Source organism: Ceratosolen solmsi, unplaced genomic scaffold (assembly GCF_000503995.2).
Source record: "Ceratosolen solmsi marchali unplaced genomic scaffold, CerSol_1.0 scaffold43, whole genome shotgun sequence".
Classification (NCBI taxonomy): domain Eukaryota; kingdom Metazoa; phylum Arthropoda; class Insecta; order Hymenoptera; family Agaonidae; genus Ceratosolen; species Ceratosolen solmsi.
Window position 1 is genome coordinate 3,222,271 of NW_011948431.1, and position 15,640 is coordinate 3,237,910.

Sequence of the window (15,640 nt, forward strand, 5' to 3'; positions counted from 1 at the left end):
TGCCGGGGTAAATAATAGATATAAAATTAAAATTATTAATCCTGTAATATAAATATACAAAAATTAATCCATTCTTATCGATAGACTGTCGACATAATATGTTTATTAAAAAAACAGTATATATAAGAATAAATAAAAGTAAATATAAGTAAATATAAAGATATCAGAATATCAAATTATTTAAATTCCGAAATTAATTCTTAAATTAATTTATGTGCAAATGTATTATTAAAGAAGCGGTAATTTAAATAAAAATTCATCATTGAAAACTTCAACAATATTAAATTGTAAGTCGTTAAAAATATTTGTTCGATTATAATAATTTCTGTGGAAACCATTAGCAAGTAATCATTAGTTAAAATATTCACTATTAAATCGAAGCCATTTACTAAGTATATTACATATCTTCAGTTAAAAGACAAAGAACTGAAATCTCATCGATTCGCTTATATTATTAGATACATTTTATCAGTAGACTTTATGCTCGTGATTTTTTTTTTTTTTTTTTTTTTTTTTTTTTTTTTTAAAGATAAAATTATAAAACGCTATATTTACTACATTGTTGTTATTATTAACTTAGAATTTAAAATTATGAAGGAATAATTATCTTATTCAAATATTTATATTAAGAATTTCAATGTTATTAATAATAATTATTAATGCAATCTTATTAAACAAATTATAAAATTTGTTAACATTTAAAAATAATGAATAATTAGTAATTATTATTAGTAATTATATTAAACATTTCAATTAGCAGTACATGTTTATAATTTATTACGTTCGGCATGTAAAGAAATTCGCCTATATATGATGAAAATAAATATATTAATTAATGAAAATACGATTTAATAAGTGTGCAATAAACAATATGTAATTGAAACTCGAGTACTCTCAAATATCAAAACGAATATATATTTATTAGGGTTATCATAAATATGTATCGTATAATAATCCAAAATTATATAAACTTTATCATTATACATTTGTGTTAAAATATAATTTAGAGAATCGGAAGTCAGGTATCTGAAAAAATATTTTTAAATTTAATGCTAATCGTTCTTGTCCACTTCGATAATATAAATAATTTTCTTTGTTTTCAAAAAACTAAATTAATAACGATACATTTTTAAAAGTTTAAACGAAGAAGATATAAAATAAAAAAAATTAAAATCTTTATATTATTATTCTTTAAAATATTTGTCCTATGAATTTTATTTTCTCATTAAAGTCAACTTATTTTAAATATATAACTTTATATTTATGAATATTATTCAATTTTACTATATTAGTATAAAACTGAAATAAAAATTGTTTTTTAGAATAATGTTTAGATTAATAAATTATATATTTTGCAAAGAAAAATTAAAAGAGACGTCGATTGTTATACTTGATTTTTAATTTATAATTACATTTAAATGTAAGTTTAAATTCAATGAAGTAAATTCAATTAGTTTGTTAGTTCTTCTTCTTTATTTCTTTGAACGTGTATATTTTTATTTACTAGTGCGATTTGAGAAAATGGTAAATAGGTATATTGCGTGTAAATTCTTATTCATATTAAATTTATTACTGGCATGAAATTGATAATGGTATTGTGTCATAAAAGTACATACCAAATGCAATGTACCAATGGTGAAGAGACAGACGTCCTTCATTAGTCACGAATCCATGGATGTTTTTGATTTTAAGCTCTTGTTATTACTTGGCTACCTAAAATAATAAACTACAGCAATTGTAACTGAAAGTAAATATTATTTCATAGTTGCAGTGATATTTTTATAAAATACATTTTAACATATTATATTGTATAATAATAAACTAACATCTGTTAATCATAAATTAAGCACTTTATTAAAATCTAATCGTTAGTAAAAATGATGTTTATAAGCTATTAGCATGAACAAACAATTCTCAAAATATTGCTTGGATTGTTTGACTTAAGCTATTTTTTCAAATATTACATTTCAAAATGAATAATTCATCTTAAAGATGTATACGACGAGCCTTCATTAAAAATTCGATATATAAAAGAATTATAATACCTCTTTGCTTGTTCCAAAATTTCATCTTTTTTTCTTTTTTTTCTTTTTTTTTCTTTTTTCTTTCTTTTTTTTTTCTTTTTTTGAATGAATTTTAATTAATTTACATTAATCCATAAAATAAGCAAATAAACGTCATAAATCTTAAGTGATAATCCACACAATATTTTACTTGAAGTACAAAAAAGTGCAATACGTTAACACTGATTCATCCGTTTAGAATATCCGAAAAAGGACAGTTCTGAGACACTTGGACACTATTGCTTCACGTATTCCCGCAAAACTCTTATACAGGAGTAAAACTTTGAAAGTTTGAAAGTTCTTCAAATGATACGATAGGGATAGCATTTCATGTTATACAAAAGTCACTCTAAGCAACTCACTTGTCGTTTTAACAAAAATAGTCATGCAAATATGCTTTATAAATCTATAATAATAACGAGCCGTCGTAATAAATTAGTTTTCATATTGACGTATGTAGGAATACAGCGTACTTTGGCTTTTTGGACATCTGCAGGCCAAAAGCTGGTGAAACGGTCGTTGTAAGCGGCGCCGCCGGAGCTGTGGGATCTCACGTCGGCCAGATCGCGAAAATTTATGGTTTGAAAGTCATTGGCATCACCGGATCCGACAGCAAGTGCAAGCAGCTCGTCGACGAATTAGGTTTTGACCATGCGATTAACTACAAGACGGAGAACGTCGACACAGCATTGAAAAATGTTGCGCCCGACGGCGTCGATTGCTATTTCGACAATGTAAGGCACTTGCTCTATATTTCTTCCTCTCGTCTCTATTTATCGAACAATGAAATCAAATATGGCGTTGATTGTAAGCATACGTGCGCACATTTCGTATAATGATATTATAGATGTTTTGTTGTTTGTTTTTTGAAAAAGCCATATTATTGTTGAAATTGTCTATTGATTTTATATTTTATTTGATTAAAACAATTATCATTGATATCAATTAGGAGGCACAAATTCTTAAATTTCAAATATAAAAGGGAATGTATTGTATACGAGATAAAATCATATCGCAAGTAATTGTGCATTTAAAAAAAAAAAAAACACTTTTTTCTTCAATAAAATTCTATAAAATGGACATTTTTTTCTACGTAGGTAGGGGGCGACATTTCTACGAAAGTAATCTATCAAATGAAAGAATTTGGCAGAATTTCTATTTGTGGGAGTATCTCTTCTTACAATTGCAAATCCTTACCTACTACAAGAATTTTGCAACCAGCAATAGTGTCTAAGCAATTGAAAATGGAAGGATTTGTGGTTCGGCGATGGAATGACCGATGGTTGGAAGGAATTGAGAAGAATTTGACGTGGATTCGGGATGGAAAATTAATTTATAAAGAGACCATTACCGATGGCTTTGAAAATATGTTTAAAGCATTTAGTAGTATGTTGAGGGGTGAGAATTTTGGAAAAGCCATTGTTAAAGTATAATATTTGTTAATTGAACATAAATATTTATAGAATAATATTACACTATGAGAAAGATATAAAAAACAAAATGTATTTTAATTATTATAAATATATATATTTTTTAAATATAAATGATCAGTTTTTTTTTTTATATATATATATATATATATTATTCGAAATTTATAATAGGATGTCAATTATACCTTGTTAATCGACCTCTTACTTTATTTATTATTTTTGCATTGATTCACCATTCGTTCGAATAAATATTTAAACTTGATAACTCGATGAACAATTTGATTTTTTCATTATATTATCCATTCACGAAGAAAAATTCATATTCATACAATAATTCAATTAGTATTTATTTCTATCTTAAAGAATCTTATGCGATATTGTTGTAAACTATTAAAACTAGACTCATAAATTAACACAATTATTACGTGTCATAGGTAAAGATGATTAAAGACAATTATTATGATTTAAAATTAAATTAAATGTATTCAATTCAACAAATTAAAACACTTTTCAACAATATCGCATAATCAGAAATTTTATCATCCACTTTAACGTTATATGTAAATTGTGTTAAAAAAAAATTCAATTGAAATTGAATTAAAAAATAATTTATGTAAATATATATTAGACAGAATTTGCTCTTACATCGCTAACATTCATTACATCACGCATTATTATATCGCGAAGTTCGTTTCAAAAAAAAAATATATATATATATATACATATTGAAATCGAGTTTACGTATAAATTTCATTGATTATTTCATGATTTTAAACGTTTTCGAAATATTTCATATGAGCCATTATATATAGCTATTTTTATTGATTAGATTATGAAAAGACGAATATGTTGTAAAAATGAGCAATAGACATTGTAAATATGTAATTAATAATATTAATGAAAGCTTGCTAATACTTTGACATAATGACTGCGAATTTGTTAAAAAATTTTTCAATAATTCTTTCTCGAGGCTGTTTCCATCTCATTTCTAAACTTTAATACAAACTCATGGCTACAATGAAATGACTCATTAAACATTCATTACATAAATACATACACTCCAAAAAGAAAAGTGACCAAGCTCGTATTCCATTCCAATTGCTATATATTGCTCTAAAAATGCAAAGTTAATGCTTGCAAATCACCAATGCAATTATTCTCTTTGATATAAATATGCGATAAAGTCAACGACATACGCGCATCTCGAGTGACATATTCATCGCTAAACCCAATTTACAATCAACCAACAGCACAGATTCGAAAACCCGTTACCGCCCATATTAAAATCCTAACTCCAACTCTGCCAATTAATAAAAGTTCGTATCCACGAATTATTAGCCCTTATCTTAAACTTAAGGTTTTTAATAGAAAAATTAAAAAAAAAAAAAATATCCGTAAGAGGTTCGGAAGCAATTAATTACAGAGAGATAAAAATCCTGAATACGTTGATCGAATATACATGCACACAAGTAAATTTATATCTCGTCTACCGTCCTCCTTATGGATTTTCATGCTCAAGAAGTAGTTGCAGTCACACACTTGAGGGCGACTCTTTCGATTCTCGTTTTTATTCATAAAATGAACTCGATGCGGAATCAAGTCAAGCACAGTTGTTACAACGTTAAATGTACATTATTAAAGTATTGATCGGACACACACTCCATACGATAGATTTATTTCAAATTATAATCAATTAGTGTTCTAATTTGTTTGCTAGAATTTTGTGAAATCTACGAATACGAGCGACCGCCTATCCGCGGATGTTATCAAATAATCAAAAGAATAGAAAATATTCGACACAATTAGTCATTAGCATTTCCTCCCGCTAGTTTGTCATTTTTTTTTTTTTTTTTTTTTTTTTTTTTTTTTTTTTTTTTTTTTTTTTTTTTATAATTAAATACCAAGTTTCTACGTATTTGCTACTACTCGTCTTAAAACTATATTATATGTAACCCGATACATAAATATTTATACTAATAAAACATATATTAAAACGAAATTTTAATTATTCCATTATACTTACAATTTATTGATAATTAATAATTAATTTTTGCTTCTATTGCGTTTCATTAAAATTTATCATCATTTCTTTTATTTTTTTTTTTTTTTTTTTTTTTTTTTTTTTTTTTTTTTTTTTTTTTTTTTTCTTTATAGATAACAAGAGATAGTATTTTGAAATATTAAGCAAATTAGTCTTCGCATAATTTATAATTTAAGTAAGTTTAAATGCCAAAGTAAGATTAACGTTGATAGCATTACATTCCTAAGCGTATATATCAAACATTAAACAGATTTTAAAACTTTTCTGAGTTCACGCTCTAAAATCTCATAATCTTTTGTTATTTTAATTCAATAATTTTAATAGTATATAAAAAATATTTAATAGTCGTAAGCTATTTATATCGGCAAAAAATGTTCACAACTAATTAAAAATAAAATTCATCTTCCATATTTTGATTACAAAGTAATTTGTAATTAAGTAGCGAAAAGTTATATATATCTAGAAATAGAAGTAATAAATAATTATACTTGTATAATATCTATGTAATACAACGATATTTTTTACCAAATGGTCTAATAAAATTCTAAAGAAATTTTTCATCACTTTTAGTCATGCTGTATCTATTATTTATAAAATAATTTATTTTTTGCCATCATAATATCACTAACTTTTCAAATAAATAATTATCGTTAATAATTTAATAAACAAGTTATTAAGTAAAATATTAAGAGTTGGATAGATTAACTAATTTTTATATTATATTAAGGTGTACGTACGTGCGTGCGTGCGTGCGTGTTTGTGTGAATTATTGTAGCGTATGCTAAGAGTTCAAATAATTTTTTTTTTCAATATTTTAAATAATTTTGCAGTAAAATTCATTGGTACTGTTATTGCGAATAAAACTGAAAATATTTCGATATGTTCAGAAAAGAAATAACAGATTTATGTAAATACGATACGAACGAAAAATTTAAATTTATTCAAAATATAGATTTCTTATGAGAGTTGTTCGATAAAAGACAAGAATAAATTTTTTTCAATATCGTTGAAAGTTACTAATACTATGTATTAGAATGTATTGTTAATAATTTCTTTAATAAAATTAAGCTATCGCAACGAGTTGCCGTAATAATAGTAATTACAAGAAAAAATCACAAATACTAATCCCAGGACATTTTTTACAATTGCTATATTTGACTCAGTGTCATTTATGAAGTAGTAAGTTCGATTTTACAGTTTATATTAATTAAGTTAAAAAATATTTATGCCTAATATGTTATTGTTGTCGTATTGTTGAAACAAATGTTTTTATTAATAATTACATTTGTACTACCAACAACATGGAGATGGATGTAAACATAAATATCAGATATACTAGGTAGTAAGAAGCCACAGGGTCGAGAACAATTTATAATTGACTTTTTGCTACGAAACTAACATATGTATTTCCTTAATTAGAAAAAGTTAAAAAAAAAAAAAAAAAAACAGTGACACCCACGTATTCGACTCACCGATATTAATAAAGTCAATCGATATCAACCGTTATCATTGGTAATGAATATCGAGGTCGTGAAAATGTTAAATTTCGCAGCGAATGAGCTATTCCAAATTTTGCTCATTGAAGAAAAAAAGCGACAACGCCAATTCCTTGAATTGCCCCCTGCCCATCGCCCCCACCCCACCCCCCTCCCCCAACACAGACACACTCACTCGCCCTGACGACATGTTTAAATAATAGCAATAGGAAAATTGTCTCCTGGCCTGCGAGTGCCTGTAATAATAATAATGTAGGCGCGCGCGTACATTTTAACCTGTAGTAGGAAAAAGTGGGTCACGGTGGTATGTTGTGCTCGGAGACGATGCCACTACTCGGTGCTCCACACCAGCTAGTAGGTATCCAGTGCGCACGCTTTGCTTATCGATCGAGGCTCCGATCTACTCGCGCCTCGCTCCCTCTCACGCTCACGCGGGCTCATCTGAAGCGCGCGCGCGGGGAAGAGCAAATATAACGCAGCATGCGCGTCCACACGATGGCTCACTCACACAGGAATCGTGCGATTTTGAAATTTATAACGTACTAAGCGAGATTCGAATGAGATTGAGGTTAGGGAGAGAATTTTCATTCCTGGCTCATTTTACGCAGTCGAACGCTCACGGCGAATAACTCGTACTTGCACGCAGCTGATGCTTCATTACAGTTATTCGTCATTTTTTTACAATACCAAATTTATACAACAGTTACTGCCTGTTAAACGTAATATGTATTCCCCCGTCCTCGCCACGCCAACTATCTCGTACGCATGCGTGCAGGCATACAAATTCAAGATTACCTCCTTATGTGTGAGTAAAGCGGTTACACAGGCGCGCAGAAGTGCAAAAGAGAGGTAACGAAATAAGAGAGAGGAGAGCCTGCGAGACAAAGTGAGAGGGAGATAATATAAGAGCGCGAGCGAGAATTCAACCGTCTTTCTACGATTATCGTGCATGTCTCTCCTAGCACATTTGAAATAATGAGGGAAGCGCGCGAGGGGGGAAGAGAAAGAGAGAGAGAGAGAGAATGTGTGTGCGTAATCATACGCTGGGACCATAAACGAAAAGACTGCGAATGCTTGGATTCTGTACATTGTCGGCCTCAGTCTGTCCTATGGATTTAGAGGCGTCGCACAAATCTTTCTCCCTCTCGCTCTTCCATCTCCTTCGCAGCCTCATTCTCCCACTCACTCCCTCACTCCCTCACTCCCTCACGCGCTCTCTCACTCTCTCTCTCTCTCTCTCTCTCTCTCTCCCTCGTACCCCCTCTCAAGCTGTCACTGGCTCTGTCTCTGTCTCTGTGTCTCTGTTTCGGAACGACGGATAGGAGGCAGTGGAGGTAGTATTCGGCTACTCGGCGCGAGCCGTTGTAAAAGAGGGAAGGTAGTGAAAAAAAACGTACGGCCGTGCGCACACGTTCTCAGTGAGAGAGGAGTGGCGCGGCAGAAACTTTTTCATTCGGTTTGTGAATCCCAGCGAGGTTCATTAAGCGCACAAAAATGCGTTGAAACGTGAATCTCTCGTCGATCATTAATTGTGGAAGAAGGCGATCGGTCGTGGGAGGCCAAGAACGCAGCGTTTGTGCGGAAACTCTTATGCCCTTAAAAAGAAAGGGGCGAAAATTTGAAAAAAGTGCGATCCTCCGGGACACGGGCGAAAACGGCCATTTTGCGCCCCTGTCCCCTACCCCGTAATTTATATATATATATATATATAGTGTCTATATATGTATGTATATACATGAACACGCGCGTGTACATTAGTAGAATACGCGTTGTGTAGTTGACGTGTAAAGCGGTGTATAACAATATAGCACTTGATAAGGTGTCGTCGTCGTCGTCGTCGTCGTCGTCGTCGTCGTCGTCGCCGCCGTCGTCGTCGTCGTCGTCGTCGTCGCCATCGTCGTCGCCGCCGCCGTCGTCGTCGTCGTCGTCGTCGTCGCCGCCGTCGACGTCGCCGCTGTTGCTCTTACTCCCCTACACCCAGGTCTTCTGAAAAACTGCATGCGATTCGCAAGGACGATCGCGTAGGAGGAGACACAGTGTTTCTCCTGCCTTTTTTTGCTCACCGGTTATTGCACATCCAATTACTGAGGAAAGATGGCGGGGAACACAGGAATGGAGCAGCTGATCCCGATCGTGAACAAGCTCCAGGATGCCTTCACGCAGCTTGGGGTAACAATGAATTTGGATTTGCCGCAGATCGCTGTTGTCGGTGGTCAAAGTGCTGGCAAATCCTCTGTTCTTGAGAACTTTGTTGGGAAGTAAGTGCAATCGATGATTTTCAGTTTTTTTTTTCTAATCCAAGTAATGTGTATCGTAGAAAGACTTATGATTTCAACAGAAGAATCAGAACTGGTACCTTATTAGTATCGAATGACAAATTCATAATATTAAATGGAATATTTTTACTTGACAAAATCTAAAACAGGAATTGGGCTAATCAATAATGTTTGCTACCCAAGAACGATTATTTTTTAAATTAATAAAGCACATTCATTTTCAAATAAATTTTGTTGATATGCAATTAGTCATTGTTTCAAGCCTTAAATATTAAGATGGTTTTTATATGAATACAATTGATATTTAAAAATTTATTTTTCATTCATCGTTCAAAATGTACGCAGATTTTCGAAGGAAATTAAATAATTGATGTAGACACGCTATTTATTTCATCGATTATCACACAATAATGTAAATTCACTCATCAGAATTCATGATTTTATTATATAATGTAATAAATACAAGTAAGTAGCTTAGTTAATTTTAAGTAGATATTTTGTAAATTTTTTTCGACCGAAGTGAATAAATTTTCTAATATATATTGTTATTAATTGAACATATTAGAACATAAAAAAATATATATTTACATAAAATATATTCCATACGTAGTAATTATTTTAGCTTTAAATATAACTTAAAAGCTGATGCTTAATATTTTATTATTCGACGATACAGATTTATAAGATATTTATAACTTTCATAAAATTAAAATATAAAATATAGATATCTTTAACTGAAAGTTTAATTCGTTTTATCTGTATTGATATCGTCTGTATTCTGTACTGTATATTTTCAATACTGTGTTTTCACAATACATGTGCTTATATAGAGTAGTTATAAATTTTATAAATATTTTGTACATATACTCAAGTGAGATTTCTTTATATCAATAATACACAATTTTTATGTAAAAATGATTAAATAACTATTTAATTTGTATAACACTATAATTTAATTCCAATATTTAACTTCAAAATTGTCTACAACGTATTAGCAAATAATTTTTAAGAATAGCCTATTATATAATTTGTTAAAATAAGAGGAATTTAATTGTAAACAAAAGAAACATTTATTTTAATTATGTTGATAAAAATGTTCTTCCATTCATTATCGACAAAATAAATAATACACTGCAAATATCTCGGTATCATATTGCTATGAATTTTTTATTTTACAAACTTTCTGATTCATTCTATATGTAAATCTTTTGTTCTGTTATAAAATGTCTTGTAATATTAAACGTTATATAGTAATTTTAATGATATTTAATTTTTATATTTGTTTTAATGAATTTCAATTATTAATACAAGCATATTTATAAATTAATATTTTATTTAGTTATTTAATTAAAAATACACGATACTTATAATCATACAAAGAACAAAGACTTTATTAAAATTTATTTCTTAAAGAAAGAAGAATACACGTGCATAGCTCAGTAGTGAATGGCATCAATTGATCGCAATATCTTATGGCAGAGATCAGTTGCAAGTTAATGAGGCGTCAGTTATTTAAGGCATCCTTCTGATGAAAATAAACTGACGACATTATGCTTTTATACCTGTTCTTCAGATTTATAGTTTATAAATTCTATTATTTTAATTAAAGTGAAATTTAAAAATAAATACCTATGCAGTTAATGTTTCAAAAGATTTGTAATCTATGTACATCAGCACGGCTTGTATGTTAAGCAGTGAGAATTATTTTCATTCTAAAATTAGGTTTGATGTATACATTTTGATTTTTAGACAAGAATACATACATGAGAAATACATTTTCTGGTAATGTGTATTTTTTTTTATTTAATTGTATTTAATGATTTGATTAGTTGATAAAATTTTTAGTCCTTAACTTATAACAAAAATATCTGCCATTAATAGGTATTATATAAAATACATATCAAAATACCAAATTAAACTATATGCCTAATGGATAGGTATAGTAGATAGTTAAGATTATTTTTTAAATAATAACTTTTATTCTTTAAAAAGTTATTAAATTTTCATTCAGGAATCAGATAGATACATAGTTTATTCTCAAATTAACATAAAGGCATAAACATGAATATATTATGAAATAATAATAAATTATTATTGGTTTTATAAAGTTGGCAATTACACAACAAAACTATTCTAAAAAAAAAAAAAAAAAAAAAAAAAAAAAAAAAAAATGAAAAGAGAATACATCGAGTAACACATAATTTTGTAATAATTTTAAACCAAAACAATGTAATCTAAAGGTGAATTATTATACTTGTTTAAAAATTCGATTATTATTTCATACATACGCCTTATATATATATATATATATATATATATATATATAAATACCTTTCTAAAAGGTTTTGATACAGCATCTTAAATATTTATTTATTACTTCATTATTAGAAAAGGATGTTTGACCTCTTGAACTCGAGAAATTTAGTGACACTGTGCTGCTTTTCGTCCATTGTTTTTGCCATCATCTTTTAAGATCTCTCACTTCAACTATTGTATTTGATGTTGCCATTTAGGATAGAAAGCAGAAATGCGCGCTCAAGTCGCAAGGACTATTTCGTGCACTTTTTTTTTTTTAATGGCGAACCCCTCTCCAGAATAAAATACCAAAATCAACGCCTTATCAATAAAAAAATAGAACTTCAAAAAAAAGCTCCAATCAAAAAGCAATTAATTAATACTTCATTTAATTTACGAAACGCATTACTACTTTTTTAAGCTACGTAGAAAACTTTAAAATAGATATTGCCGCCATGTAACTTCATGAATAAAACGATTCGAGAAATGATAATAGATTGAGAAATTGTTCTTTCGTTTACAGGGATTTTTTGCCGAGAGGATCAGGAATTGTAACCAGAAGACCGCTTGTACTGCAATTGATCAACAGCATGAGTGGTAATTATCATTTCATGTATTTAGAAAAACTTATAAATTTGATTTTTTAATATTACTTAAGAAAAGTGACATTACATTGTAACTATGTTTAAATTTATTGATACCGATGAATTAGTTGGTCTCCTTTTAACATTTACATTCTAAATAAAGACTGATACGTAAGGTAAGGAAATACATTTTACAGATTATGTTTTTCAATTGAATGAGTATTTACTTAACTCACAATTGCGTACAATTCCTTCAATACACCGTATGAAAATTTGAGTACATATTATCTCAGGTTATAAGAAAACAAATATTTAATATGGAAGAAAATATTGCTGAAATTCTTTTTATTACAATTGTCTATGATAATAATATAACAATTGTTTTCAGAATAATAAACAAAAGTATTTCCATTGCAATATATTTTCACATCAATGTATTATATATATATATATATATATATATATACTTATGATCGGATAAACATTTAATAAATTTTATTATCAAGTACGTTTATAATATTTATTTAAATATAACCTTAAAAATTAAGCAAGTATAACCTATAAATCTAAAATCTTCGATCTTAAAATAAATGAACATTTGAATTTTTGCATAATTAATATTGATAAAAATAATTTTGTAAGATATGAAATTTGTCAATGCTAAAAATTAATAGAACGAAACAATAGTTTAAATTTAATTAAAAAAAAATGAATCTGATTAATTTTTTTATATTAAAGATATTTTGCAATTTTCTATTTTTATCGTTGTCATATTTTGTACTTGCCTAGGTGGATAATAATTAAATGATGAACTTTATAAATTAAATGCAAAAATAACATATGTATAATTGTATTCACATAAAATTTATGATAAACATTTTTCTTTTCTGAAAATTTATTTATTCAAAATAAAAAAAAAAACATGATTTAAAGTATGGATTATTTTTTAAAAGAAAATATTAAATTTGTTAAGTATATAATTCTTTCATAACATTATACTAACATTATTAGTATACATTTAAAATTTTCTAAACATTCCTTCAACATCTTATGAAATTTAAGAAAGATATTTTCAAAAAATATTTTTAAGTTTAACTTAATTAATTGGTGATTCAAATATTACAAATGTGATTTTTAAATCAATGTATAAAAGTATAGTTAGTTTTTTAAATATTTTTTAAAGAATCTTGCGAATCTTATATATTGAATGACAATAATAACGTAATATTAAAATTACACCTTTTCCAAAAAAAAGGTACATTCATTCATTTTTTTTTTTTTTTTTTTTTTTATACATTATCTAAACTAAATATCTCATTTCCTGTATACAAATAAAAATATCTTTTCACTTGTTTGAAAAAAATTTTTTTCCAAGTCCAATAAAGTTAAATTACTATGAATTCTAAGAAAAAGATCAAACGTTCCTTCTTACATAATAGACGAATGTCTATATATTAATACGAATTAACTTCTTGGGTAAGCTGTTTTCAATAAGCAACTAAATTTCAACAGCTTTGCGTAGATTCATCTTAATGAAATTGATTACATATACGCACGTGTAGAAGAATGAATTAGTGAGAAGTTGACTTCCTTGTCATCATTTATATCTTCAATGGCTTCTCAGTAATTTTTTAGTCACCCCGCCGTATGAACGTTATATAGAAGGGGAGGGTCTTTAAAAAGAATTTGTAGGTCTAACGGTGTACACTTATATTAATACCAATTTAGAGGCTTTGCGTGAAAAATATATATATATATGTGTGTCCCGGAGGATAGAATAATAAGTGAATCAGCATATATACATAAAGGGAAACAAAAAAGTTCACAAGATCATCTTATGTTCTTATGGCTACCTTTTAAAACCTTTCAAAAGAAATCCATTCATTATTCCTTAATTTAAATAACGATTTTATTTAAATATTAATATTGATATTGTGACTTATGTTGCGTAATGGAAAAATTATTCATAGAAATTATGAACTACTGGAATTCTAAATTTACACTTAATAATATAAGGATAATCAACTCAGGCAGTATATGGTATATAGTTACAGTTGAACATAAAAAGAGCAGCGCATATACGAACCTAAGAAAATCGAATAGTAAGATAAGTTAAGAGAAAGATGAAAAAAAAAAATACTTAATTAGACTTGATGGAAATAGGATATTACGAAGTTCCTAAAGAGATTCGTTGGAAAAAAAGTTTTTTTTTTTGTTGAATCAAGTAGGAAACTACACAATTAAATGAATAATAAATGTCTTTAGGCATCTTAAAGTTGTTATATGTAACGATACGAAGAAATTGTTTCTTAAAAAACTTTCAATGCTTATACTATAGTTTAAAAATACATATTATTATGTTATTCTAAAGGCAAATAAAAATAGTGCTATAATGTCATAAAAAATTTAGTCACATTTTTTATTATGTCGTATTACCATTTTATTTATAATGTATTTAAATATCATTCTTATAATATATTTACAAAAATAATTATTTATAATTTTTACCAATCCATTTGCTAAAGTGTTAAGTACATTTATACATTTAAAAAAATACATATTTACATGGATATGCTGTAATTATCTTACAACTAAAGTTTTAAGTGCTTTAATTGAGTAAAGGATAAAAGCAATTAACATACTTAAATATATTAAACAGTGAAATATGAACGCTTGCACTAAAAGATATGGTAAATAGAAAATAAATATCGATTATCATTATTTTATTTGTAGTTACCTAATTAAATTATCTATTCATAAAAATGAGATATTTATAATTAATAAGCGAATTTAAAAAATGTTTGATTAAAGTCAATAGTAAAAGTAATAAGTGAAATAAATTCAATTTAACATTTTTAAATTTATTGCTATGTTCTTATTACTTATTCTTATAATACTATTTATATAAATCTATAATAATTTTAAACCAGTGGACTAAATTTAAACGATATATATAACGATACATAATACGATATATAAACGATATATAAACGAAATATAAAAATTTGAACATAATTTTTTTTATGCTTAAAAAGTTATTTATTAATTATTTACTTAATTATTGTAAAAATATTCGATTAAAACTTAGCTCCAAAGTATATAATATTGAGTAAAATGATATTTAGTTGTGGAGGGGGATGGGGGGGGGGTGTAATATACAAATCATTCGATACAAAGCAACTATTTTTGGAATTAGAATTATTCATTTTGTAATGTATTCTTTTCGTTTCGTATGAGAAATTACAATCATCTTGACAATTTTCAGAATGATAAGAAAAGTTAGTTGTTATTTCATGAGGTCGCTGTTGATATAGAACGAACCCAGATTATAAATGGTAAACAGAGCATAATGTAATTTTAAACTCGTCTGAAAAATAGAGATCTAAGATTAATCGGATAACTGAGCGTCGCACAATATAGTAATATTCGAAATTTACCCGGTAGGCTTAAATTGC

At 27.7% G+C, this 15,640-nt stretch overlaps 2 protein-coding genes across 10 annotated transcripts in view; both read left to right on the plus strand.

Moving 5' to 3' along the window:
- Positions 1 to 3,543, plus strand: part of LOC105364180 (prostaglandin reductase 1-like) — a 5,469-nt gene extending 1,926 nt beyond the window's left edge. Inside the window, 3 exon segments of the mRNA XM_011502051.1 lie at positions 1 to 7; positions 2,524 to 2,797; positions 3,161 to 3,543. The exon segment at positions 1 to 7 is cut by the window's left edge and continues 26 nt beyond it. Of these exon segments, the coding sequence (XP_011500353.1) occupies positions 1 to 7; positions 2,524 to 2,797; positions 3,161 to 3,496 (617 nt within the window). The 3' untranslated portion in view covers positions 3,497 to 3,543.
- Positions 3,544 to 8,943: 5,400 nt separating this feature from the next.
- shi (dynamin-1 shibire) overlaps positions 8,944 to 15,640 on the plus strand; it is a 34,079-nt gene continuing 27,382 nt past the window's right edge. For all 9 annotated transcript variants that reach the window (XM_011502053.1, XM_011502052.1, XM_011502059.1 and 6 more), the window contains exons 1-2: positions 8,944 to 9,288; positions 12,125 to 12,198. In XM_011502053.1, coding sequence (XP_011500355.1) covers positions 9,125 to 9,288; positions 12,125 to 12,198 — 238 coding nt within the window. In that variant the 5' untranslated portion in view covers positions 8,944 to 9,124. The remainder of the gene's footprint in view (positions 9,289 to 12,124; positions 12,199 to 15,640) is intronic.